The 25006-nt window shown below is 34.9% G+C and overlaps 1 protein-coding gene across 1 annotated transcript; it reads left to right on the plus strand.

The window, feature by feature from the left end:
• The first annotated feature begins 4891 nt into the window (after positions 1-4891).
• On the plus strand, positions 4892-8717 carry LOC126723576 (uncharacterized). The gene is made up of 10 exons (XM_050427140.1): positions 4892-4953; positions 5028-5075; positions 5221-5274; positions 5353-5464; positions 5582-5636; positions 6535-6844; positions 6937-7269; positions 7383-7453; positions 7532-7594; positions 8283-8717. The coding sequence occupies exons 2-9, from the start codon at positions 5057-5059 to the stop codon at positions 7589-7591; spliced, it is 1014 nt and encodes a 337-aa protein (XP_050283097.1). The 5' UTR covers positions 4892-4953; positions 5028-5056; the 3' UTR covers positions 7592-7594; positions 8283-8717.
• Positions 8718-25006: the final 16289 nt, after the last annotated feature.

Here is a 25006-nt window from a genome sequence, read left to right on the forward strand (position 1 = left end):
TATCTACACTAGAATTGTTCCTAGAAGTGCCCTAAATTAAGGGGGGAAAAAAAAAACCATTTCCAACATATTTGCCCTTTATTGAGGTTCAACTAAAAAATCAAGACTCATCATTGTTTTTTTTCCTTTTAAATTGTAATTCATGTATGTGTTTTGGAGAGGGAGGATTGTTAAAATATATATAGTTTGAATTTGGTAAGGATGTGATGTAAAACCCTTATTTTATTATACACCTAATCTCAGTGTGCCAGATTAGCATTGTATACATTAATGAATAAAAGGTGCTACACAATCAATCACCGTCAAACACTAGCTCTTCCATCATAGTTTGCTATCTCTCCCTCTTAGATCTAATCGGCACAATGCATCGCCATCATTGGTTGTCGTCGTTGTCTCTAGCAATGGCAGCCATACTCATCTCCTCTCTTTCTCTCTCTCATTTTTCACTCCAGAACCCTTTGATCTAAACCTCCATGGCTGACCATGAAAGCTGCCACTCACTACCACCATCATGGGGGTCCCTATGTTTAAACCATTAACGTTTTGAGAAGCATTTTCCCAAAGTGGTCATGTCTTTTGCATTTTGGCTCAAAACCAAGTTTCAACATTTTGGCTCAAAACAAACCCAAGGGGTTGGCCGAGTTGGTTGGGCTCTCGGTCTCAAGATGCTCGTACTGGGCTCGATTAGGTGTGCTTCCCAGTTTAAGTCCTGCTACCTGCACTTTGAAAAGAATTTCTTGGGCCAGTGCTTTACCCCTTCGTGGACCCACCCTGCGTGAACAGTGATTAGTCTCTGGTTGAAAGCCTTAAGAAAACACTGTGCGAGAGCAAAAAAAAAAAAAAAACATTTTGGCTCAAAACTATGTATAGCACCCCCATTATATTCTCTCATGGTTTGGGCTTTGGGATCAACGAGATGGTGGCAGTGGACAGTAGCTCTTGTGGTCAGCCATGAAGGTTTAGATTAGAGGCTTTGGAGAGAGAGAGAGAGAGAGAGAGAGAGAGAGAGAGAGAGAGAGAGAGAGAGAGAGAGAGAGAGAGAGAGAGAGAGAGAGAGAGAGAGAGAGAGAGAGAGCTTGATGGCTTGATGAGTTTTAATTAGATGTGTCACACTCTATTTATTAGTGTGTAATTTTGACATGGCATGCTGGGATTATTGATGTGGTATGTTGAGATCGAAGGGAGTAAAACAAGAATTTTACACTACATCCATATTGAATTTAAACTCATTTATATGTATATATGTATGTATATGCATATATGAAAAAAATAATGTTTTACTTAGAATGGTTAATAAGCAACAAAAGCTTAGTATATTGAGATAGTAAGCACTTATGCTTTACCATTCAAATTTGATTAATATTAGTTGACTATATAACTCAATCTTCCATTTAAGTTGATACCCTTCCTAAAGTTTCAAGAAATGGCAGTTCTTTTGAAAGATTGTATAAATACAATAAACAAGATCATGCCCCCTCACACTATGAGTCTGACTTTTCTAATAGATATTTCATTTTGACAAAAATCATTACCCAAACTATGTTAGAAATGATACTCTCCCCTAAGGTTTTGGGGTGCATTACACAATGACAGAAAGTATTTGCAATATGCTAAAGATAGTCCTAGAGAAGCCTGAAAACTTTCCCAAAATTAAAATTCTTATGATTGATTACAAAATGAGACAAAATTCAGCACATAATGATACTAAGAAGAGTTGGATAATAAGGGCATCATTAAAAACCATTGAAAGCACAAAAAGATGATAAGATTAAATAAATGTCAATTCAAACAATTATATTACACTTCAATAACACAACAACAACAACAAAAAAATCCCTAGTCCCGAAATTTTTTGGGAATAGCTACGGATCCTTAATATAAAAGGTCAACCACATGTATTTGTCCATCCCCTTGAATTTGAGACATTCACTGTTGATCTAGTCGCCATTGACTATATTAAAACCTAAAATTGCTTTATCAGTTCTTCAAACAACATTTCTAGACTCGAACTTTTGTGCCCCTGGAATTCATTATACTATTTGATTTAAAAAGAAAACAAAGGTCAAAGATGAAATCTGAGAGCAGAAGTTAAGAGAACAATACACTTAAAGAGGGTTCAACATGTTCAAGTACAACAAAAGAACTTGTTCCTGAGATTCAAACTAGTGTAGAACCATCTCATAGCTAGAATAAGTACAATAATTTTCTTTTCATTGACAATTATACAATTCAAGTATTAAATATTTTGGATTATTTATTTGATTTTATTTCAAACATGATTGAAGCTCAAGTTCATCAATATGCTAAATTACATTTTCAAGCTTTCTTAATTTTCTTATCAAACAAGTTCAAGCTTTTTCACAAGTTATAGAAGGAAATGGTGTCCCAACTCCAACATTTTGGCAAAACCATTGCATCTTTACCCATGAGACACCTCAAAAACCCTATGTACAGTTAGTATGGTGGAAGAAACTTGGGATCTCCCTGTTTACAATGTTCCTTCAAGTCCATTTAGCCCACCAACGAGGTGCCCCTAAAGGGATAATATCTATAATAATTAAAACTATATTACTATTATTTTTTTGAGAAACAAAACTATATTATTTGAGTTAATTGCATATAATGATTTTTATTTATGAATTTCTCAAAACTAAAATCACCAATCTTGTATCATTAAATTTATTTAAGAATCTTGTATGGTTAAAATTTATATATAATTTTTGTTGTATAAAATAAAATGAAATTTATTATAATTTTTACAACACAATTGACTATTTATATTATCTAAAAATTACAAATAATATTTTGATGCCTTATAATAATTTATAAATTTACATAATCCAATATCAAGTTTATATAAAAATATAGAAATTTAAATTGAGTTCAACTTGATTCATTTATAGCCCTACATCTAGTAGGTCTAAAACCCAAAAGTTATTTACCCTCCACTATTTTAAAGGGAGGAAGTACAATTCCATCTAAAGTTAGTTGTCTTAAAAATCCTCTGCTATTTCAACAGATCTTATAAAAGGGTTAAAGCTTTGAACAAATGTGATTACTTGAGGATGCATTATTGGCGTATGTCACATTACTACTATAAATAGAACAATAAATAAAATAAACTAAGAAGTTCTTATAAACTCAAAATATAAAACAAAGAAGATTGACTAAAAAGAGTCTTAAAAAACCGACTAATTACAAAAACCGTAAACTTCTCCTACTTAAAAAATACAACAAAGAAAACCTTAACTCAATTTTGAGAATTGGCTATGGATCCTCAACGGATTAGTTAGTGTCAACTATATGTATTCTTTTCCTTCATTCTATTTTATCTATAATCATATTCCTTGCGACTCCCTCAATTGACTTGTAATTTTAATTACTTCTACTAATGTGATTTAAATCTTGATCTATTATAAGAGGCATACTATTGCTAAGATCTTTTAAACTTTAAAGCATTTCAGCTTCTATAACTTTGGAAAGAAATGCTGAATTATGTAGTGTATGCATTTTTGCCAAGAAGCATACAAAAAAAACTATTACTATTATATTGAGAAAACAGAATGATCATACGTATTGAGCTTCCTCTTACTTTCCTAAAGTCCTATAAAAAAACATGAAATTATTACTTACCAAAATATGCCACCATATCCCCAAAGAAAAAACAAAACGATCAAAAAGAAATGGCATTAAAGAGGACAAAGAACAATAACACTAATTAACACAAATTTTTTCAATCAAGCAATACTATGGGCAAAGGGAAACATTTCCCATGAAACACAAACGTTAAAATTAGTTCTCTCAATAAACAAATTTAGCAGAATGAGAAAAAAAAAAAAAATGGTGTCAGTATCATAGCCTTTTGTGAGAGGGAAGGGTGCGATAAAGCAGTACAACGCACAACGTCTATAAACGAAAGAAAAGCAATAAAGCCACTTACAATTGATTTGATCTGAAATTTCACATGCCCAACGACTTTAATGGGACAAGGCAACGAGAGTACGTCTTCCTAAATAAAAGAAGGCCATTGCAGCTATTAAGGAGATTCTTAGCACTTAGGTGGGTTGGATTTTACCTATAATAATTAAAATCTAGCAGAGCTATTGAAATCAGCCAATTCATATTCTTGATTTAGTTTGGTCCAATTTATATTCTTCTATTTTTTTTAGGTAAATGTTAATAATTTGCATCTATTATAATTTTAAAATATATATTTTTTATTTTTCAAACAAATAAAAAAGATAAACTATAAAGATAAACTGTAATTTCTTTTTTGAATGTGAAGGGAAAAAAATCCTAAATTTTAGAAATTTTCATTTTGAATTCAAAATAAAATTTGTAATTTGACATTTATGACCTTCTTTCTAAATAAAGTTACATTTCATGGGTATTTTTGAACAACACAAAAGTTCAGTTGAAATAGGAAAATCCTCTTATATATATACTAGTATATAGCATAGATATTGAAATTTTAATTTTTAATCCTTGGTGTAAATAATTTTTGTACCTATTTCTCACAAACCCTAGCCTATCTCATTAAGACTGGACACGCACACGGAAATAAGGCCCATGACATAGCCCATTCCCGATCCAAATTCTTTTTTCCTTTCTTTTTGAACAACCTCTTTTAATTTAATTTTTTTTTCCTACTATTTATAATTCCTACACATTCCCGCTCAAAGCCAAATCATTTTTCACTCTTCCATTTCTCGGAGTTTCTCTCTTCTCTCTTTTGCTCGTTCTCTCTCTCACCCTATATTGCTATCTCATTGACATCGTTTGCTCCTCTCCGATCGCACGTTTGTTCATCTCCGATCGCACCGATCAGGTGAGTTCTCTCTGCTCTCTCTCTTTTGCGCTCTCTCTCTCGCTACTCTTTCTCACTCTATTTTGCTCTCTCAGTGTCTTCTCCGATCGCACGTTTGTTCGTTCATCTCCGATCGCACCGATCAGGTGAGTTCTCCCTGCTCTCTCTCTTTTGCGCTATCTCTCTCGCTACTCTTTCTCACTCTATTTTGCTCTCTCAGTGTCTTCTCCGGTCGTACTGACTTCTCCGATGGCACAAATCAGATCCGGTGAGTTTTCTCCGCTCTCTGTTTTGCTCTCTCTACTCTCTCTTACTCTGTTTTCTCCCGCATTGATTGTAATTTGTGTAAATTCCTTTTTAGACATTATTGATTAAAACTTGTTTTATATATATATTTTTTCTTTTTATGGAAGATCATGGCAATTTTTTCTCTGCGGCTACTGAGTATGAGATATTGAGAGGGATAGGTAATGCAAATTTTATAGTGTTTTATATATAGATGCTATTAATAGTTTATTTTGTAACATTGTATTAAATGTTTGCAGCTGAAGGTAGTTCTGGCCAAGTCTTTTTATGCAAGAATATGTTAGATCAACATGAATATGCATTAAAGAAGATTTTTATTGAAGAGGATGATGATGATGAAAAAATCCTTGAGTAAGTTTATTAGGACATAAGTTTGTAGCACATAAACTCTATTGTTTGATGTTTTGTTTGTTTTAATTTTTAATGAATTTTTAGTGATGAATTTGTATTCTACAATGTGTTTGTCAGGGAGGCTAGGATTATGGCTAGCTTGGATCACCCACACGTCGTTCGCTACTATCAGGTATTGAAAAATATAACCATGTGATAACATAGATTCTGCATAAGATACTACAAAAGAGATATAAATCTATTAGTTTATTAGTTTCTTACAAGCAAATGGAGAAATTGGAATCTCCTTCCATGATCTTTATTGTATTACTCATTTATTTTAAAGTTCTGATTTAGCTTTACAATCAAAACAATGGCTAATGTGTCTAACTGATTTTTGAAGACTTTCCTAGAGTGGATGAAAGCTTCGGGGATTTTTTTCATTTCAAACTTCTCTGAGCTTATTGATCTTTGTAATTTTAGAACTGTAATTTAACTTTCAGCTAGTATACTCCCAGTGTAATTGATGAATTTGCTAATAAGATTTTATTACTAATCAAAAAATAAAAATAAATTTGCCTAACTGATTTTGGTGTTTTTAATGCCCTAAATTGTGTAATTAGTTTTCTCATGGTGTTTCTGTCTGAAGAGTGTTATGTGTGGCAAATATCTTTATTGGGGGATTTGTCTTGTTAATTTGTTTTGGCTATGTTAGGGGTTTATAATATTTGCTTGATGTGTTTTGAGGCTTGGTAAATGTTTGAGATGAGTACTGGCTGTGGCTTAAATTTAAAGAGAAAATAGCTTTTTTGAACTACTTTCAGGTTAGAGGAATTAGTTTGGTAAACTTCTTCCTTTGTTTGGAATCTAGCTCTTTTTTGCCAATTGTGGAGCCTATGGAGGGAATGGAATCATTGTACATTTGACAGTGTGGAAGTCTCTGTTGATTAGCTGAAATCAGTTTTTATAATGTAATTGTTTGAATGGTCTCATTTTCTAGGCTCTGTTTGAGATACATGGGATAGTTCTTCTACTTTAATAGAGATTTAGTACTTACAAAAAAATTACTAACACATGCTTTGCTTGTACAGGTTTGGCGAGGTGATAACAGTTACAATTTTGAGAAATTTGCTGGGGAATTTGATAGTTTGAGTGATGACTCAAGTGGGAAGAGAGATCCTTCCAGGTCTTGCATTTATATTTTGATGGAATACTGTCCGAAGACGCTGGAAACAGTATTCAGAGAGGGAATTAGCAAGGAGCTTGCTGTGAGATATTTTCGACAAATTGTCGAAGGCTTAGACTATATTCATAGTCAAGGCTTGATCCATCGAGACATATGCTCTCAGAATCTATTTTTAGATTCTGAGAAGCAAATGAAAATTGGAGATTTCGGACTAGGTATGAATTTTTATTTTAATTTATTTTTTATGAATAAATCTTAGTTCACCAATTTTTTTATTTCATGTTTCTAACTTGTTTGTATTATGCAGCAAAATTTATGGAAGTCAAAGATGGGGAGTTTGGGGTGCAAAGTTCAGATGATTACGGACACCACTTCTACAGAAGTCCAGAAGCGATGAAGAATTCCTGGATTACGCAGAAGTCTGATATCTACAGCCTTGGAGTCTTGCTATTTGGACTCCTGTATCCCAGTAAAACAGAAGTGATGAGGATTAAAAAGTTGAACGAGTTGCAAAAAACTCTTGACTTTCCTGACGATTGGAAGTATCCCGATCTTATCCCATTGATCTGGGTCTTGATGTCAAAAGATCCTTCTGTACGTCCATCTACAGCAGACATACTGGCTCGAGAACAACTGTGGGGTAAGTTAAATTCCGTTTTATTGGACTAGTGTTGACTTTAGTTTTGTTCACTTAGAGATTATTCTTTCATATCTAAAATGAATGCTTGTTTTTCTATGTTTGTATACTCACAGCAATAGTAGATGATGTTCAAGTTCAACAGCTTAAGGAAGAAAATTTACAACTCAAAGAACAATTGCAGCAGGTAGAGGCATTAAACTTGATAATTTTAAGGGAAGAAAAGAAAAATAATAAAAATAATTCATTGTTCATCTTCTTCCAGGTTGACATGGGTATGGATATGACAAGAACACACTTAAACAAAAGGCCCCACACTTTTTGAATGGTAAAATCGTACTCTTTTTTTTTTTTTTTTTTTTTTTTTTAATTTAATTTTATTTGTCATGCTCATGCTGTTCTGTTGCTTTTGGTATTTGCTTTTTAATTTTTCATGCTTCCTTTGTGGCAGTTTTATAGAGTTTTTTGGGTTGTAGGACTCTTGCTTTTCATAGTTTTCTTGAGAGGAAACAGCATTAACGACATCTAAGGTTCAATTGTAACTCACTTTTCTTTGGTTGTGTTAGCAAGCTTATATGGTTGTCTTAGTGAACCCTTAGAAGTTGGTTCTGTAGTTATGTTTGCTGGATGCTTTGTCTGAGATACTGGTAGTGCAGCTTCATGCTGCTAGCTTAGGTTGGTTGTTAGTTGCTGGTTGAGTCTCTGATGCTGGTTCAGCAATTTTTTTTTTCATTTGTGCTAAATGTAGATTTGTTTTATCAAATTTGTGTGGCTTGTTCTATTGGTGATTTGCTTTACCTATTATTTCTGTATGGAACATGTGTTGCATACTGTTGTTTGATTATTGCTCTGTATTTGGGATAAGCATCTCTGGTAGTATCAGTTGTTTTTTGCTAGTAGAATTTCTGAATCATCAAAAAATTGAGTTGGTCTTTGAGGAAGTTGCTACGTTTATGCTTTGCATCACGAATTATGATCTTTACTTGCCGGCCAGGACTGAAAAGTTTATTTGTTAGCCTGATAAATCATACAAGGTAAAGGTTCAATGATGGTGCTGCTCTCAAGTTCATATCTGGTGTAATCAACATTATCAAGTCAGAGCTTTGAAGAATTATGCCCTAGAGTTGTTTCTTGTGCTGATATTCTGGATTTGGCAGCCAAAGATATTGTTTTTGATAGGTCATAATACTTGTTCAGCCAATGACGGTTGAATGCACTATATTTTCATAGGCTACAATTGTACTCTCTAATGTCTGGATTGGTTTGAAACATTTGGATATTACTTTTTAGCATCAGAATCTTTCATTCCTATACACATGATTTGACAGCCAGAGAGAGTGATACTATGTGTAGTCATTGTACTTGGTTAGCCAATGACTGTTGTATGCGCTATATGGATTCTCTTTTCATCTGCTACAGGTGTACTCTCCAAAGTCCGGAGTGGTTTGAAATGTTTGGATATTACATTTTTAGCAGTAGATTTTTTCATTTTTATACACTAATGATGCTCATATGTATGAGATAACTTAAGCTCAGGAAAATAGCCATTAGATGAGACTTGAGAAACGTCTTAAATTTTTCAATGTTGCAACGTTAAAATCCTCCCATCAACCTCATACACAGATACACTTATGGAAAAATGAAATTTGTATGTTTTGAATAGATCTGGCAGGTGATTCCACCACTTTGCAAAACCAAGAGCATAAATAAACATGTCTACAGGATATAATACATGGTTATAGAATGCTTATGAGTAGGACTACTTGTTACAGGTTAGGTGCACTTGCAGCTTCAAAATTAGCATTTCACCATGCAACCTGCACAAGCACAAAAAAAGGGGGTGAATATCACCACTTTACATAACCAAGAGCATAAGTAAACATGCATAAAAATATAAAACATGGTAATACATGCTTATTTCAAGTGTAGACTTACTTGACTTGGGTTAGGTGCACTATCAGACGTGTATATCATTTACATTGCATAACCGAAAGCATAATAGTAATATTTCTATTTCTCCTCCTCCCTTGCCTTTGACTTTCCCTCTAAAGGATTGGTTCTGTTATAATGACTAGTCCTTCTACACTTAATATCCAGTATTAACAACCTCATTCCTATCAGGTATTTCATCAAACACCAAATCCTACACCTCATCCCCATCACTAGAATCATGCCCATTCATTCTCATCATCACTGTTAGCCCTCATTAGTATTTCTCTCAGTTGCCTCATGCATCAATGGTCCTAGTGGAGATGGTATAACTCCGACAATATAAATTGAAATATAAGTCTTCCCGTAATGACGCCTAATCATCTCCATAACATCAGCATCGCTACTTATTAAGCATATTATCTTGACTTACTCCCGGTTTAGCATTGGAGAAAAAATCACTTTTTTCATGCATACTCTTCTAATATACACTATTTCATAAGATGATAGACAATCGCCATCTACAGAAATAGGATAATGCAAAGCAGTTCGATTGCCAATAACTTATATGAGCCACATGCATGAAACAAGAACAAGGTATATAAACTTAAAAATCAAATGATGATAATAATAATCCATACAATAAAAAAGTACAAATAACGATAATAATAATCTATATAATAATATCTAAAAACTGAAGTACATATTTATTGTGTTGCACTCTTATTGAGCCTCATTAGTGTGTATCATTTTGGTCAATTTTTGATCTTCTTCGGTCCATTCAATCCATTTGGTCCATTCTGTCCATTAAAAGATCCACAAATGGGCAATAACACAAAGCATATAGTTAGAGAGGCTGAAGTATCTTAAAAAAGAGAGAGAGAAAGAGACTGAAGTAGATTTAGTATTCTTGTGGGAGAGAGAGAGAGAGAGAGATTACCAAAGCAACACTATCTGAGAGAGAGAGAGAGAGAGAGAGAGAGAGAGATTACCAAAGCAATACTATCTTGAAAATTAAAATTGTCTTAGTTTAATTGAGTCTAGTTTTTTCTAGAAATATATCTTAAGTTTTATTTTCTTTAATTTGAATCCAATAATCCAAGTTAGTTCAAAACGACCAAATTTAGAATTACCTCACGTTTTTTTTATTTATTTAATTTTTTAATTTATATATTATAATATTTCAATTTAACGGATAGTTCTAACAATGAATGGTGTAACTATGTTAGACTGATTTCGACTCCAAAGATTAATTTGTTAACTTTCAAGAGTTAAGGTAGCAATTGTCCTTGTGAAGATCAAGACTTCAGGAAGCAATGGTCCTTGTGAAGATAGTCTAACTCCGACAATATAGTTTCTCAAAAAAAAAAAAAAAAACTCCTACAATATAAATTGAAATATAAGTCTTCGCTTAATGACGCTTAATCATCTTCACTACATCAACATCGCTACTTATTGAGTGTAGGTCATTATCATGACTAACTCCTAATTTAGCATTGGAGAGAAAATCACCTTTTTCATAAACACTCTCTAATATACACTATTTCATAAGATGACAAACAATTGCCATCTACAAAGATAGGATGATGCAAAGCAATTCGATTGCCAATAACTGATATGAGCCACATATGCATGAAACAAGAACAAGGTAGATAAACTCAAAGTGCAAATTATGATAATAATAATAATGATTTATATAATATCTAAAAACTGAAGTGCAATATTTATTGTTACTATGTTCATGTTAAGCCACATAAGCATAGCATTTTAGTCCATTTGGTTCACTTTGATGCATTTAATCCATTTTGGTTTATTTGGTCCTCTCGATTCACTTGGTTCATTTGGTCCACTTCAGTATATTTTGGTGAGTTTACTTAAGAATGAAAAAAAAAAAAGGATTAAGTTGAAAGTAACTATTTTAAATATGAATTTATTAAAAATATAGATCTCAGTTGAGTGCCACTTGTGTGGAAAGTCTCTAGAATCTTTGGAGCATTTTTTTTTTTGCATTGTGACTGGGCAGCTCAAGTTTGGCTCCTAAGCCCATGGCCGTTGAGGCTAAATACTTTGGATTCTATATCCATAGTAGATTGGGTGAAGTTGATTATTAACCCAAAATCTTTTCTGGCTCTAGATGATGAAGCTTCTAAAGAGTTCCAATTATTTGCAGCAATTATGTGTGATCATTTTTGGATGTGCAGGAATAAAGGTCGGGTGGAGGGAATCAAAATGGCCCCTATTGAGCTTGCAAGGCAGGTGTGTGATTCCTCTGAGGATCATAAGCAAGCTTGGAAGTTGGAGTGTAAAAATTCCTCTAAGGATTATACTTGGTCATCGCCTCCACTGAGTTGGATAAAATTGAATTTTGATGCTGCAATTAGAGAAGGAAAAACCTCAGTGGCAGTAGTGGGTAGAGATTAGGAAGGTTTCTGTGTTGCTGCATGGGCAAAGCAAAGGATTCCTGGCAATCCGTTATTTGGTGAGGCTAGTGTAGCCTTGTTGGCTATTCAAAAAGTAGCTGATGCAGGTTTTTAGAATGTTGTGATAGAAGGTGATGCTTGGAATGTTATTGAGTCTCTGAGAAATCAAGTGACAGCGCCTCATTGGAGCATTAAGATTGTGGTGGAGGATATTTTGTATTTAGCTAAAGGCTTTGATAATGTAAAATTTTCTTTTGTTTGTAGGGAAGGTAATGAAGCAGCTCATCTGTTAGCTGGATGGGCTGCCCTTTTGAATTGGAATGGGCCAGTACCCATCTCTAATCTGTTGCCTTTGATTAGTCAAGCTATGGATCGAGATGGTCACAGGCCCAATCTGAATTGTATCTCTTTGTTTTGCAAGAAATAAAGTATTTATTCAGCAAAAATAATAATAATAATAATAATAATAATAATAATATAAACACAAAGAACAAAGTACAATGCAAGCATAAAGCAAACAACAAGTTTGTGCATTCAAATACTACAATAATTAGGCCATTTTGGATATATACTACTGTTAGTTTCTCTAAATTCTTCTCCTTTCACCCTTTGTGTGTGTGTTAAAAAAATTATTATTAAAAAAAAAAAAAAAAAAAAAAAAAAAAAGACTACAATAGCTAGGCTTGATAAAGAGTAGCTTAGTATACAAATAACTTCGAGTTGAAGTATACTGTAAAATGGATCCACTAATGGACAATACTGTAAAATGGGTCTACTGATGGACAACAACACAAAGCATATAGCCAGAGAGATTAAAGTAGATTTAGTGTATATATGAGAGAGAGAGAGGGCTCTAAATTGAAGAAAAAGCTATGTAGTTTTAAAGGTCTAGCAATGAGTTTTTTCAAAGTTTAAAATAGTTTTTTATTTGAAAATTAAGGTTATTTTAATAGTTTAACTAAGTCTAGATTCTTCTAAAAAAGTAACTTAAGTTTTCTTTACATTGATTTGAATCCAAGTTAGTTGGAAAGGACCATATTTAGAATTGCCTCACTTTTTTTAAATAATCAAGTCGCATTTTAATAGAGTGATTTTGCAAAAAATAATGGGCTAACATTTAAAATAAACAAAAGATTTTATCCAAGATTAAAGTTGCTAGCAGTCCCGAGCCATTTTTATAACTTACATTAACCCAGCCAAACGCTACTAAATAATAAATAATAACTCCTACAATAAACACTAGGTACCGAATCGTTAACAACACCACTGGCTGTAAAGTTCTCTCTAACAATGCATGTTGTCTTTAAATCTACACATAAATTGTTTTCTCTCTTAATACTCGCTGTCTTTGAATTCATACATAGACTGTTCACCTCCTTCCAAAACAATAGTTTGCAGTCTCAATTTAGTGATCGATTGAAGTGATAAAGGAAAAAAATTAAGAGATTACGGTGCTCCTTGATTTCTGAAATGGAAGAGTTTCCCCCAATAAATGATAACTTTGCATGTTGTATAATTTTATATATATATATGGGGGGGCTTGGGCCCGGATAGTCAATACCGGCCCACTTAACTTAGGACCAAGATCAGCTTGGGTAGCCAAGGCCAACCTAGAAGATTGAAGTGGGTCCAAACCTTGTTGGGGTAAGCCTAACCCAACGATACGTATGTTAGGACTTAAAAATTATCGTTTGGGGGAATCCCATGGTGTTCGACCCACTACCGACTAATGAGATGGTGGGAAATCGACGATAAAATGATTAAATTCAGGTCGGTTCTTGAGAATTGTTAGTGCCTTTGGGGGATTTATTGTCGAACGCCATTTGGCGTTTGGAACAAGTTTCAAGAGAATTCTGAGAAGACATGATTGTTTCTTGAGATTCTGGGTAAAAGTGGGATTGCATGGAAACTAATGAAAAGTAATGATTTGAACCCCACTAAGGAAAGACTATATAAGGGGAGACAATTGAGGTGATTGGAAAAACTGGGGGAAAGAAGGTGAAAATGAGAAAACAGAGAGTTAGAGTGAGAAAGGGAGAAGTACAATCAGAGGGGAAGGGGGTGTTCATCCAAAAACTCACTGTGATAATAGAAATTGGAATGTCCAAGTTGTATTTGAAGCCATCACCCGTAAGATTGTAAGGAAACCCACTAATAAATAAATTAGGAACCCAAATTGCTTGTCCAGGAAAGCAACACTCATAGGTTCAGGTACCACAATATATATATATATATATATATATGTATGTATGTATGTATATATATATCCATTTCCTTTGGCCTATGAAATTCTTCCATAATTTTTTTCGCAATCTCTTGGTTTCCTTTTATGAAAGGAATGTTAATTTCTGTCATAAATTCGATTATAACCAAAAAAAAAAAATTTTGGTTTCTTAGACAGTTAAGGAAATAATTTTTATGTTCAATATTGTTTCATTCCCTACTTTCCTTGGCTAATTGAAACAACTTAGAATTACTAACAAATTTGAAACGTATTGGAGATTACTAGGCCTCAGTTTTGTTTGTAGAAAAAAAAAACTAAGCAAAAGATGAGCACTAATGTGTTGGATTCAAATTTGTTCAATGCATCTGTGTTATTTATGAATGTTTTTTCTCTTTTTTTTTATTTATTTATTGTGCAAAGTTTAGTTTTCTATAAGAATTATGTCAGTACGAACAAATAACTATATCTACTAAGTGTTCGACAAATGGCTTCCAATAAGTACTTTAATTTCTAATTCTCATTTGATTTTTCTTCTTTTGTTTCTATATAGATAAATAACGTGTGGTGGAGCTTAATGATCTTAAACACTGAAAGAGATCACAAGCAAGCATATGTAGTATGTACTTTCCTAATTCCAATTCATTCTTTCTTCTGTTTTTGCTCAATGGCAGTTAGTGCTAACCCTATTCAACTTCTAAGAAAAGGTTTTGCTTTCTTTTAAAGGAGCCAACGATAAAATGTTTTGTCAATGGAATATTGTAGTAATGCAGCATGTACTTGATTAGTGAATCTCACTAAAATATTAAGGGCCCATTTGGTAGCAGAACTTAAAGACTGACTTGTGTAATTTAAATGCTTAAACTAGGGGCCCCACTTTTAAGTTTTGTGTTTAGTAAGGACTAAGGAAGCTCTTGTTAGGATATTTAAATAATACTCCTTACTTTAAGTGATTTAAAGAATGTATTTACAGAACTCTTCAAAGCAGTTTTTAGAACTCAGGTTGTAGTATTCAGTGGCAATGTGGTATATATTGTGAAAAACATGGGTCCCACCAAAATTGACTTGACATGACAAGTTGACTGCACCCCTCTCTCTCTCTCTTCAATAAAATAAATTATTTTACATGATATGACAAATTGAAAAGTTTCTCTCTCTTCAATAAAATAAATTATTTTACACTATTCAAATGAGAGTAATACACACTTTTTCTAAAAAAATAAATACCCATACCAAACATCCAATTTTGTGTTTTCGGTTTAAAAGAATGTTACAAAAATAAGCTACCAAACACATTTTTTTGAATTATAAACATTCAAAAGATGTATTTTAGTACACTTTTTAAATCACAGTTTTCATATTGTATTGAAAACCAAAACTACAATACTCTTACCAAAAGGGCCCTAAGCAATTTTAATTGAAGATTTAGTTGCAATTCATTTCTTGAACTTGGAAAAAGGTGAATGACTTTAGTTATAATCATAATGGTCAATCCCTAACTTGCAATACTGCCCTAAGCACAACCATTTGCAATCTCATATAATGCAGTCTTTTGGCATCATACGGTGACTTGAGGCAACTCTTGAATTCCATTTATATTGTATCACATAGTCTTGAATGAGTTCCCAATTAATTTGTTTCCTTTTTTGTATTCACTTGTTACCTATGTACTTTGAGGTTCCACAATGATATCGAAGTGCTTTCAAACTCTTATCACTGATTCATTAATGGGATTTACATGTCTACTTTTTTATACCTATCCTATTTTGCTATGATGTGCTAGGGATATGGTGTCACTCGCATTTTGGTTTCCACATTGTCTCTATGAAATTATATAGCATGTTCTTCAAGTTTCTCTTGAAGTACCATTTGCAGAATTTGATCCAGTCCTACTTGAAGAATAGTAGCTTTTTATAAAAGCCATTTGACATTTGGAAGAACATAAGTTCATTATAAAACTCTTTTAACATTTGGAAGAAAGGTAGCTCTTTAAATTATTTGCATCTTTATCTATCATATAAACGTTTGAACATTCCTCTTGGATAGTTGGATGGATTATGACCTGAAGACTATCCCCAAATTAAAATTCTTAGGATGGATTATGACCTGAAGACTATCCCAAAATTAAAATTCTTAGGATGGATTATGACCCGAAGACAAAATTCAATATATAATGATACTAACTACCAAGAAGAGTTAGATTACAGAGTTAGAATACACGACAATCATTCATAACTTTTGAAAGCACAAAAGCTGATAAGATTGAATAAATGTCAACTGTTTTTTTTTTTTTTTTTGCTGAAAAAAAAAATGTCAATTCAAACAATTATATTACACACCAAATATACAACAAAAATCAAGCCTTAGTCCAAAAATTTGTTGGGACTAGCTATAGATCCTTAATATACAAGGTCAGCTGCATGTATTCTTTTTGTCAATCTCCTTGAATTTAAGACAGCCATCATTTATCAGGTAACCATTGACTATTAAAACCTAAAATTGCTTTATGAAATCTTCGAACAACATTTCCAAACTCTGAAACTTTTGTGTCCCTAAAATTCATTGCTCTGTTCAATTCAAAAAGGAAAAAGAAAACAGAGGTCAAAGATGAAAGCTGAGAACGGAAGTTAAAACATAACAGAACACCACACTGAAGAGAGTTCTACTTGTTGTCAGTTGGGCCGACATGGGCAATTATTGGGGTGGAGCTAGGCCTTCAAGAGCCTACATTCTATTTGATCGATGGGTGCGGGAGATTTTGAATTTGAGAGTGCTGGGAAATTTGAATGGTATATATATATATATATATATATATATTTTGGTGGTGTGAATAGTAGGTATGGTTTTTTTTTTTTTTTTTTTTTTTTTTTGAGAAACCACCCCAAGAAGAGGGGGGAAGCAATTCATTCAGGAAAGTCAGAAAGGTACACAGAGGCTAAGTTCGGAGGAACAACCTCCATCCAGACTTGAAAAGTAGAAAAATTACAAGCCATTCGAGCCAAACCATGAGCGACTCTATTCCCTTGCCGGCGAGTGTGGTAAAAGGACACTTTGTGAAAGGCCATAGATAGGAGTTTAATGTCCTTGAGAATGTGTCCAAAGCTTGAAGACGAAAAGCCCCCACTGTTTTTGGCTTTGATGATAACCTCCCACGTCACCTTCGAAGATCACCTGGTCAAAGTTCAGTTCTCTTGCCAAACTGACTGCACTTCGTGCTGCCAACACTGCCATTGTCTCTACAGAAGTAGCCAGTGGAATCGAATGTGAATAGGCAGCCATAACAAGACCCTTGTTGTTACTAATAATACACGCAAACCGGCTAGGCTTTTGGAGGAGAAGGTTGCGCCATCAAAATTGACCTTCAGCCAACCCAGAGGGGGAGGAGACCATTTGGATCGCCTGGCTGTGGGTGGAGCTCGTTGGGGAGGGGAGGAAGCAAGCTGGAATTCTTGGAGATTGTCAAAAGCCTTTGAGTTAATTTTTTCAACTGGAAGTGCAGCTTCACCAACTCGGATCTGATTCCGACGAGCCCAAATTAGTGATGCTGTCATAGCAAATAAATCCAAGAGGTTACTCTGTTCCTGGCTGAGTTGTATGATATCCAGCAAGGATGTGCAATTCACAGCTTTTTTGATTAACCAACTAAAATGAACCTTCCAAACAGGAAACAAACTTGGGCAAGACCACAGGGCATGGAATTTGGTTTCTTTGTCAAGATTGCAGTGAGTATAGGAGTCATCAGTCAATATTCTTTTCTTCCTGAGGTTCACTCCAGTGGGTAGGGCCTCTGAACTAGCTCTTCACATAAGAGTTTTCACTCTATTTGGAATTCGAAGACTCTAAATACCTTTCCAAACTTTTTTGGTCAAGGAAAAATCAAAGGTAGATGGATAGTCAATCATCTCACACTCCATGATCAGCTTGTAGCCGAATTTGATGGAATAAACCCCATTAGAGTTCCTGGACCAACATAGCTTGTCCTCACAGTTTTCAAGGCTAAGTGGGATAGCTTTGATCAAAGCAGCTTCATGAGGCAAGAAGGTGTTTTCTACCACATTTTCAAGCCAAAATCTTTTATTATGATCAATCAAAACAGAGACTTGGGCATCATTATCAAGAAAGTTCGGAGGAGAAATTACCTTTTGCAGACGGGGAGTTGGGAGCCAGTCATCATGGTAAATACGTATTGAGGCACCATTGCCCACTCTCCACTACAGTCCTTTCTTAATCACAGCCTACTTTTCAAGATACTTTTCCATGCAAACGATCCGTTACCTTCTTTGGCATCAAGAATGGACCCGTTTGGGAAGAACTTCGATTTGAAGAACCTGTGAAATAGTGTGTCCTTATTTTCTAATAGCCGCCACACCTGCATAGCAAGCATGGCTTCATTAAATTTTTGAAGCTCTTTGAATCCCATACCTCCTAGGTCTTTTGGCTTACACAGTTTGCTCCACTTAGTCCAGTGAATTTTCCTTTGGTTCCCTCTCTGGCCCCACTAGAATTTTCTGATCAAGGACTTAATTTGTTCGCAAAGAGTGATTGGGATTTTGAAGCAACTAATTGCATAGGTTGGAATTGCTTGGATGACTGCCTTAAGGAGAATTTCTCGCCCCGCTTGAGAAAGCAACTGTTCCTTCTAGCCTTGGAGCTTGGCTAAGACCTCTTTAATGAACATCGAGCTTGCTTTTTTGTGTTTTCCCACTAAGGATGGAAGGCTGAGGTATTTCTCATGTTGTTTGATCTCCTAAACTCCCAAGAAATCCTTAATTTGGTTAAGATTATTTGAGGGGGTGGACCTGCTGAAAAATAGACCCGTTTTGTTCCGGTTGAGCTGTTGACCAAAGATTTCTCATAGACATTTAGTAAGGTTTGGATTTTTTGGCATTCAACTAGAGTGGCTCTGCAAAAAACCAGGTTATCGTCCGCAAAAAATAGGTGAGTTAGTCTAGGGTCCTCCTTGCAAATGGATACCCCACGAATATGACCCGCCTCTGCTTCTTTTTTTAATAATCCGTGGAGACCTTCTGAGTAGATAAGAAAAAGGTAGGGAGACAGTGGGTTTCCCTACCTCAGTCCTCTAGATGGATGGATAATGTTTGATCACCATTGATTAGGATGGAATAGTTGACTATAGTGATGCATTCCATGATAAGGGCAATCCACCTTGCATCAAAGCCCATTTGCTTTATCATGCCTTCTAGAAATACCCATTCCACGCAATCATAAGCCTTGCTCATATCCAACTTCAGCGCCATAAAGCCTGAACTTCCATGTTGGTGGTGTTTCATGTAATGAAGGGTTTCGAAGGCCATGAGGATGTTGTCTGTTATGAGCCTCCCTGCTTGAAAAGCAATCTAGTTTTCTGATACCACCGCCAGAAGGGCTACTTTTAATTTGTTGGCAAGGACATTTGAAACAAGTTTATAGACCACATTACATAAACTAATTGGTCTAAATTCAGTGATAAATTTAGGTGATTTTACTTTCGGGATTAGGGTAATGTTGGTATGATTTATCTCTTTTGGAATTTTACAATTATTTAGGCAGTCAAGCACAGTTGAAGAAACATCATTATCAAAAAGATTTCAAAAAGAGTGATAGAAGATAGGCGGCATACCGTCAGGGCTTGGGGTCGTGATGGATTCCATCTAGTTAAGAGCTATTGCAACTTCCTCTTTCGTAAAAGGCTTAAGGAGTTGCTCATTCATTTTTGGAGTAACAGAGGGCTTGACTACCTCAAAGATTTTAGACTGTTCTAAGGGATGAGATGTTGAAAACAAGGAGTGAAAGTAGTCCATGGCTATGTCCTTGATTTGCATATCCTCCGTGCACCAAGCATTGGCTGAATTTCTTAAGCCCGTGATATTGTTTCTTCGAAACCTATGAGAGGCTTTGCTATGAAAATAGCTAGTGTTCCAATCACCACACTTCAAAAAAAGGGCTCATGCTCGTTGCTCCCACATTAGGCTTTCTTTATCCAAAAGAACATTCAGCTCGACTTTCAAACCTTTAACCACTTCATAATCCGCCTCGCCCTTAGCCATTGACACCTCAGCTTTTGGCAACATTTTCCCTTTAGATTCAATTTGCTTCTTGATACACCCAAAAGACTGCTGACTCCATTCAAAAAGCTTTTCCCCACACTTCTTTATTTTTCCTGCAACCAAAGGCATGGTTCTGTTCCCTGAGTTTGAACCCCAAGCAGAAACCACTGTTTTGCTACATCCATTGTCTTTGAGCCACATTTGCTCAAATTTGAACGGTCGGTTTGGGCGAGGAACTATTCCCTCTAATTTAATTACAATGGCCTTGTGATCAAAATAGTGAGTATTTAGATGCCTAAACTTTGTTCTCGTGTTAAGAGAGAACCAATCGTTTGTTGCAATAGCCCTGTCCAAACGCTCAAGAACCAAACCTCCAGCTCTTTTGCCTTTCCATGTGAATTTGTCCCCAATGAAACCAAGGTCCATGAATCCGCGTTCGTCTAGGACATCCCGGAACACAATCATTAGCACCTCCCGCCTAGGACTGAGACCAATTTTTTCATGAGACCAAAGGATCTCATTGAAATCCCCTACGCATAACCAGGGGAGGGTAAATCACCGATGGAGATCGCGGAGCAAGGACCATGTCTCATGCTTTCTAGTCGAGTCGGCAAAACCATACACACCTGTAAACCTCCATTATTCGTGACCGGCGTCTCCCACAATGGCATCGATGTGGTTTGGAGAGGATGAAACCACATCAATGCGAACAAATTTCTTCCAAAACAGAGCTAAGCATCCTGACTTACCCGCACTTGGACCGATCCAACAGTGGTCAAATTTCAGATTATTACACAACTTTCGCAACCTAGCTTCAGCTGACCACGTCTCGGCTAGGAACATGGCAGCAAGGTCTTGTGCCCGAGTGACTACCTCGAGCTCTCGGACTGTGCGTCGGTTCCCAAGCCCACGCATGTTCCAGCAAATCTAATTCATTGAACTCGGCGGGGCTGAAGATCAACCTTCGTCATTAGGAAGGAGTTTTTGTCTTTCCTTGCGCCATCTAGAGCTCTGCGTTTAGATGAGAGAGAGATGATGTGTGAAACATAAGAGTTTCGTTTGCCCAGGGAAGAGTCTAGAGGTTGATTATCACCGAAGTAAGCTGGCCTCAATACACGGACCCATTTTCCACTTGATTGGGCTTGTTTCTGGGATAGATCAAGATCCATATTAGATAAATCATTTAAAGGGGTGGGCTTATTAAGCTGAGTAACTAACCTTTCGAGTATTGGGCCTGAATGGTGGTCTGGAGGAGAGGTAATGTCTAGAGTGGGGGCGGGATGAGAGCCATTTGAATTTTGAAGGGCAGTTGCCTCACTATCAAATTGATTGATATCTCTATCAATATCATGGATCAAATCCTCGAAATCCGTTTGGTTTGGGGGATTTGGTGGGAGACCCGCCGTTGACCTTTCCGGTACCTCTCAGGTGGTTGTTTCGGGATTTTCGGTGAGCTCATTGGTTGGCCTGGATGAGTTGGCTGCATGGAACATTGGGGTCTGGATGATCGTCGACTGCGGTTGTGAATGGGGGATGGAAGGAGGTTGTCTGGTTTTGCTATTGGGCTTCTTCGCAAAGAAACCGGGAACCATTGCTAGAAACTAGGAAGGGTAGGGCATGAAGCCATGGACCGAATTGTTGATCCTCAGGTTTAAGAGTGCCTTCACATAGTCTTCGATATGTTTTACCTTGAATCCGGATTTTGTTCTCTAGAGGGGGGGTGAAAGTGTTGGCAATGGCGTCGATGTTGAGGGGACGTTTGGTGAGGAATCTGACTGCTATAGCGTGTTCTGAACTAGCTTGTTCTTTCTTCAAACATAGGCCAGAACCTTCCCTATTTGAGAGGGATAAGGATTTCCAGTGCTTGGTTAGAGCTTCCATTTTGGGGAAGAGGCTACTCAAGCACATTCTCAGTGTTTCCCAAAATCCCTAAAGAAATTACCCACTAGCCTTGCACTATTCTTGTTAGAGCAAGGGACTAAAGACTCCTTCCAAGGAAGGGACGTCAATGCTACGACCTGGTAGAAGTTTCCAGAGAAAACTTTGCTAGAGAGGAGCAACACAGTATGTATGGTTTTCTTGATACGAATGGATTGAAGTTTTTGATTTTTGCTTTTTTTTTGGTTTTGATGTAATTATACTCAATTTTCTTGAAATTTGGAATTTGGGTGAATGACACTTTCATCTCAAGTTTGAAAGATTTTTTAATTTTTAATTTTTTTTAGTTGACATCTAATTTGACCAAACTAGGTTAAATTGATATTAAAAATATTGTGTATTGACTTTTTTTGCTTTTTGGTTAATGATATATTTCTATAATTACTCTTCCCATTAGAGTTACAAATTCTAATCTATATAATAATAATAATAATAATAATAATAATAGGTGAAACTGAGAGAAGCTCAAATTAGAATTCCAAATTAGAGTTCCAATTTTGTGCCATGTGTCCTAAATTATTTATTCCTAAAGAGTTTTATTTCTTAATTTTAGAATCAAGTGTAGGATCACATCATAAATATTCATTAAGTGAGTTATTAAGTACAAAAACCAAAAAGTCTAAAACAAATGAATTGTTTTTTTTTTTTTTTTTTTTTTTTATAAAAAAAGTGCTTCACAATAATTTAAAAAAATGGACAATTTTCATCTTATACCTAATAATATCCATAAATTTTTTTTAAAGAGTTAACAAAATATAAAAATAACTATTAATAGTTTTTAAATTTTATATGTATATATATGAATTATATTATGCATCTTATCGTATATTTTTAAGTGTATCTATGCATATGCATAAGGTTATAAGCTAGTATTAATATAATGCAAAGCATCAATAAATTAGTATCTTGTAATAGAATGAAGTGAAAGATAATAGGGGTGTTTATTTTTGTCTTCATATACTTGCTATGGTATGAAAATAGTGTCAAAATGTACCATTAATGAATTTTCAATAGTTGATAGATTTGAATCCTTACCTTGTTGAAATGGCTACCATTATTACTATTAAACCAGTAATGACTCATAGAATATTTACAAAATTAGATATGTGGTATGATAATGGAGAATATATTATCTTTTTTGTTTCCAAAAAAAAAATGATCTTGTAGATTGTATAATACTTTCTCATAAACTAAATTGTTTTGTTTATTATCCCCATCAGTTAAAATTGAAGGTTATCTAAAAGAACTAATCAAAGAATTTCATTATATTCCCTCTGAATTTGTTTTCTATTTCGTCTAGTAGGCCCCACTCTATCTATACTAGAATTGTTCCTGGAAGTACCCTAAATTAAGAAGAAGAAGAAGAAGAAGAACAACAACAACAACAACAATATCTCCAACATATTTGCCCTTTAGTGAGGTTCAACTAAAAAATCAGGACTCATCATTGTTTTTTTCCTTTTAAATTGTAATTCATGTATGTGTTTTGGAGAGGGAGGATTGTTAAAATATATATAGTTTGAATTTGATAAGGATGTGGTGTAAAACCCTTATTTTATTATACACCCAATCTCAGCGTGCGAGATTAGCATTGTACATATTAATGAATAAAAGGTGCTACACAATCAATCACCGTCAAACACTAGCTCTTCCATCGCAGTTTGCTATCTCTCCCTCTCAGATCTAATCGGCACAATGCATCACCATCATTGGTTGTCGTCGTTGTCCCTAGCAATGGCAGCCATATTCACCTCCTTTCTTTCTCTTTCTAATTTTTCACTCCTGAACACTTTGATCTAAACCTCCTTGGTTGACCATGAAAGCTGCCACTCACTACCACCATCATGGGGGTCCCTAGGTTTAAAACATTAACGTTTTCGGAAGCGTTTTCCCAAAGTGGTCATGTCTTTTGCATTTGGCTCAAAACCAAGGTTCAACATTTTGGCTCAAAACTATGTATAGCACCCCCATTATATTCTCTCATGGTTTGAGCTTAGGGACCAACAGGATGGTGGCAATGGATAGTAGCTCTTGTGGTCAGCCATGAAGGTTTAGATTAGAGGCTTGAGAGAGAGAGAGAGAGAGAGAGAGAGAGAGAGAGAGAGAGAGAGAGAGAGAGAGAGAGAGAGAGAGAGAGAGAGAGAGAGAGAGAGAGAGAGAGAGAGAGAGAGAGAGAGAGCAAATCTGTGATGGATGAAACTTGATGGCTTGATGAGGTTTAATTAGATGTGTCACACTCTATTTATTAGTGTGTAATTTTGACATGGCATGTTGGGATTGTTGATGTGGTATGTTGAGATCGAAGGGAGTAAAACAAGAATTTTACGCTACATCCATATTGAATTTAAACTCATTTATATGTATATATATATATATATATATGTATGTATGTATGTATGTATGTATATGCATATATAAAAAAAAAAATAATAATGTTTTACTTAGTATGGTTAATAAGCAACAAAAGCTTAGTATATTGAGATAGTAAGCACTTATGCTTTTCAATTCAAATTTGATTAATATTAGTTGACTATATAACTCAATCTTCAATTTAAGTTGATACCCTTCCTAAAGTTTCAAGAAAGGGCAGTTCTTTTGGAAGATTGTATAAATACAATAAACAAGATCATGCCCTCTCAAACTATGAGCCTAACTTTTCTAATAGATATTTCATTTTGACAAAAATCATTACCCAAACTATGTTAGAAATGATACTCTCCCCTAAGGTTTCGGTGTGCATTACAAGTTTATCAGACTCGGACTGGACCGAGTTAACCAGGAATTGGACTGAAATCTGATTTTTTAAGCATAGAGAACTAGATTTATTGTTAATTCTGTGAACTGTGTGGTCCAACCCTAGGTCAAGCATGCCTGTTAATTAAGGAAAAAAAAAAAATCAGAAATATGCACTTACCAGGTTTAGAACCTAGACACGGTTAGAGTTGGAGCTAGAGCCCAAGCACTTAGCTAAGCTTGCAAGTTGATGCTCAACAATTGCCCCCCCCACCCCCCCCAAAAAAAAAAAAAAAAAAAAAAAAAAAACTTGAAGTAAACTTAATGCAATTTTTTTTTTTTTTTAATGAAAACAACTTAATACAATTCTACTTTACTTAATTAAATTATCCATCTCTTACAAGGAATAAAAAAAATTATAATTAAAATCCTTCAAAGATATTCAACTTTAC

This window comes from Quercus robur, chromosome 4, assembly GCF_932294415.1.
Source record: "Quercus robur chromosome 4, dhQueRobu3.1, whole genome shotgun sequence".
In the NCBI taxonomy this organism is placed as follows: Eukaryota; Viridiplantae; Streptophyta; class Magnoliopsida; order Fagales; family Fagaceae; genus Quercus; species Quercus robur.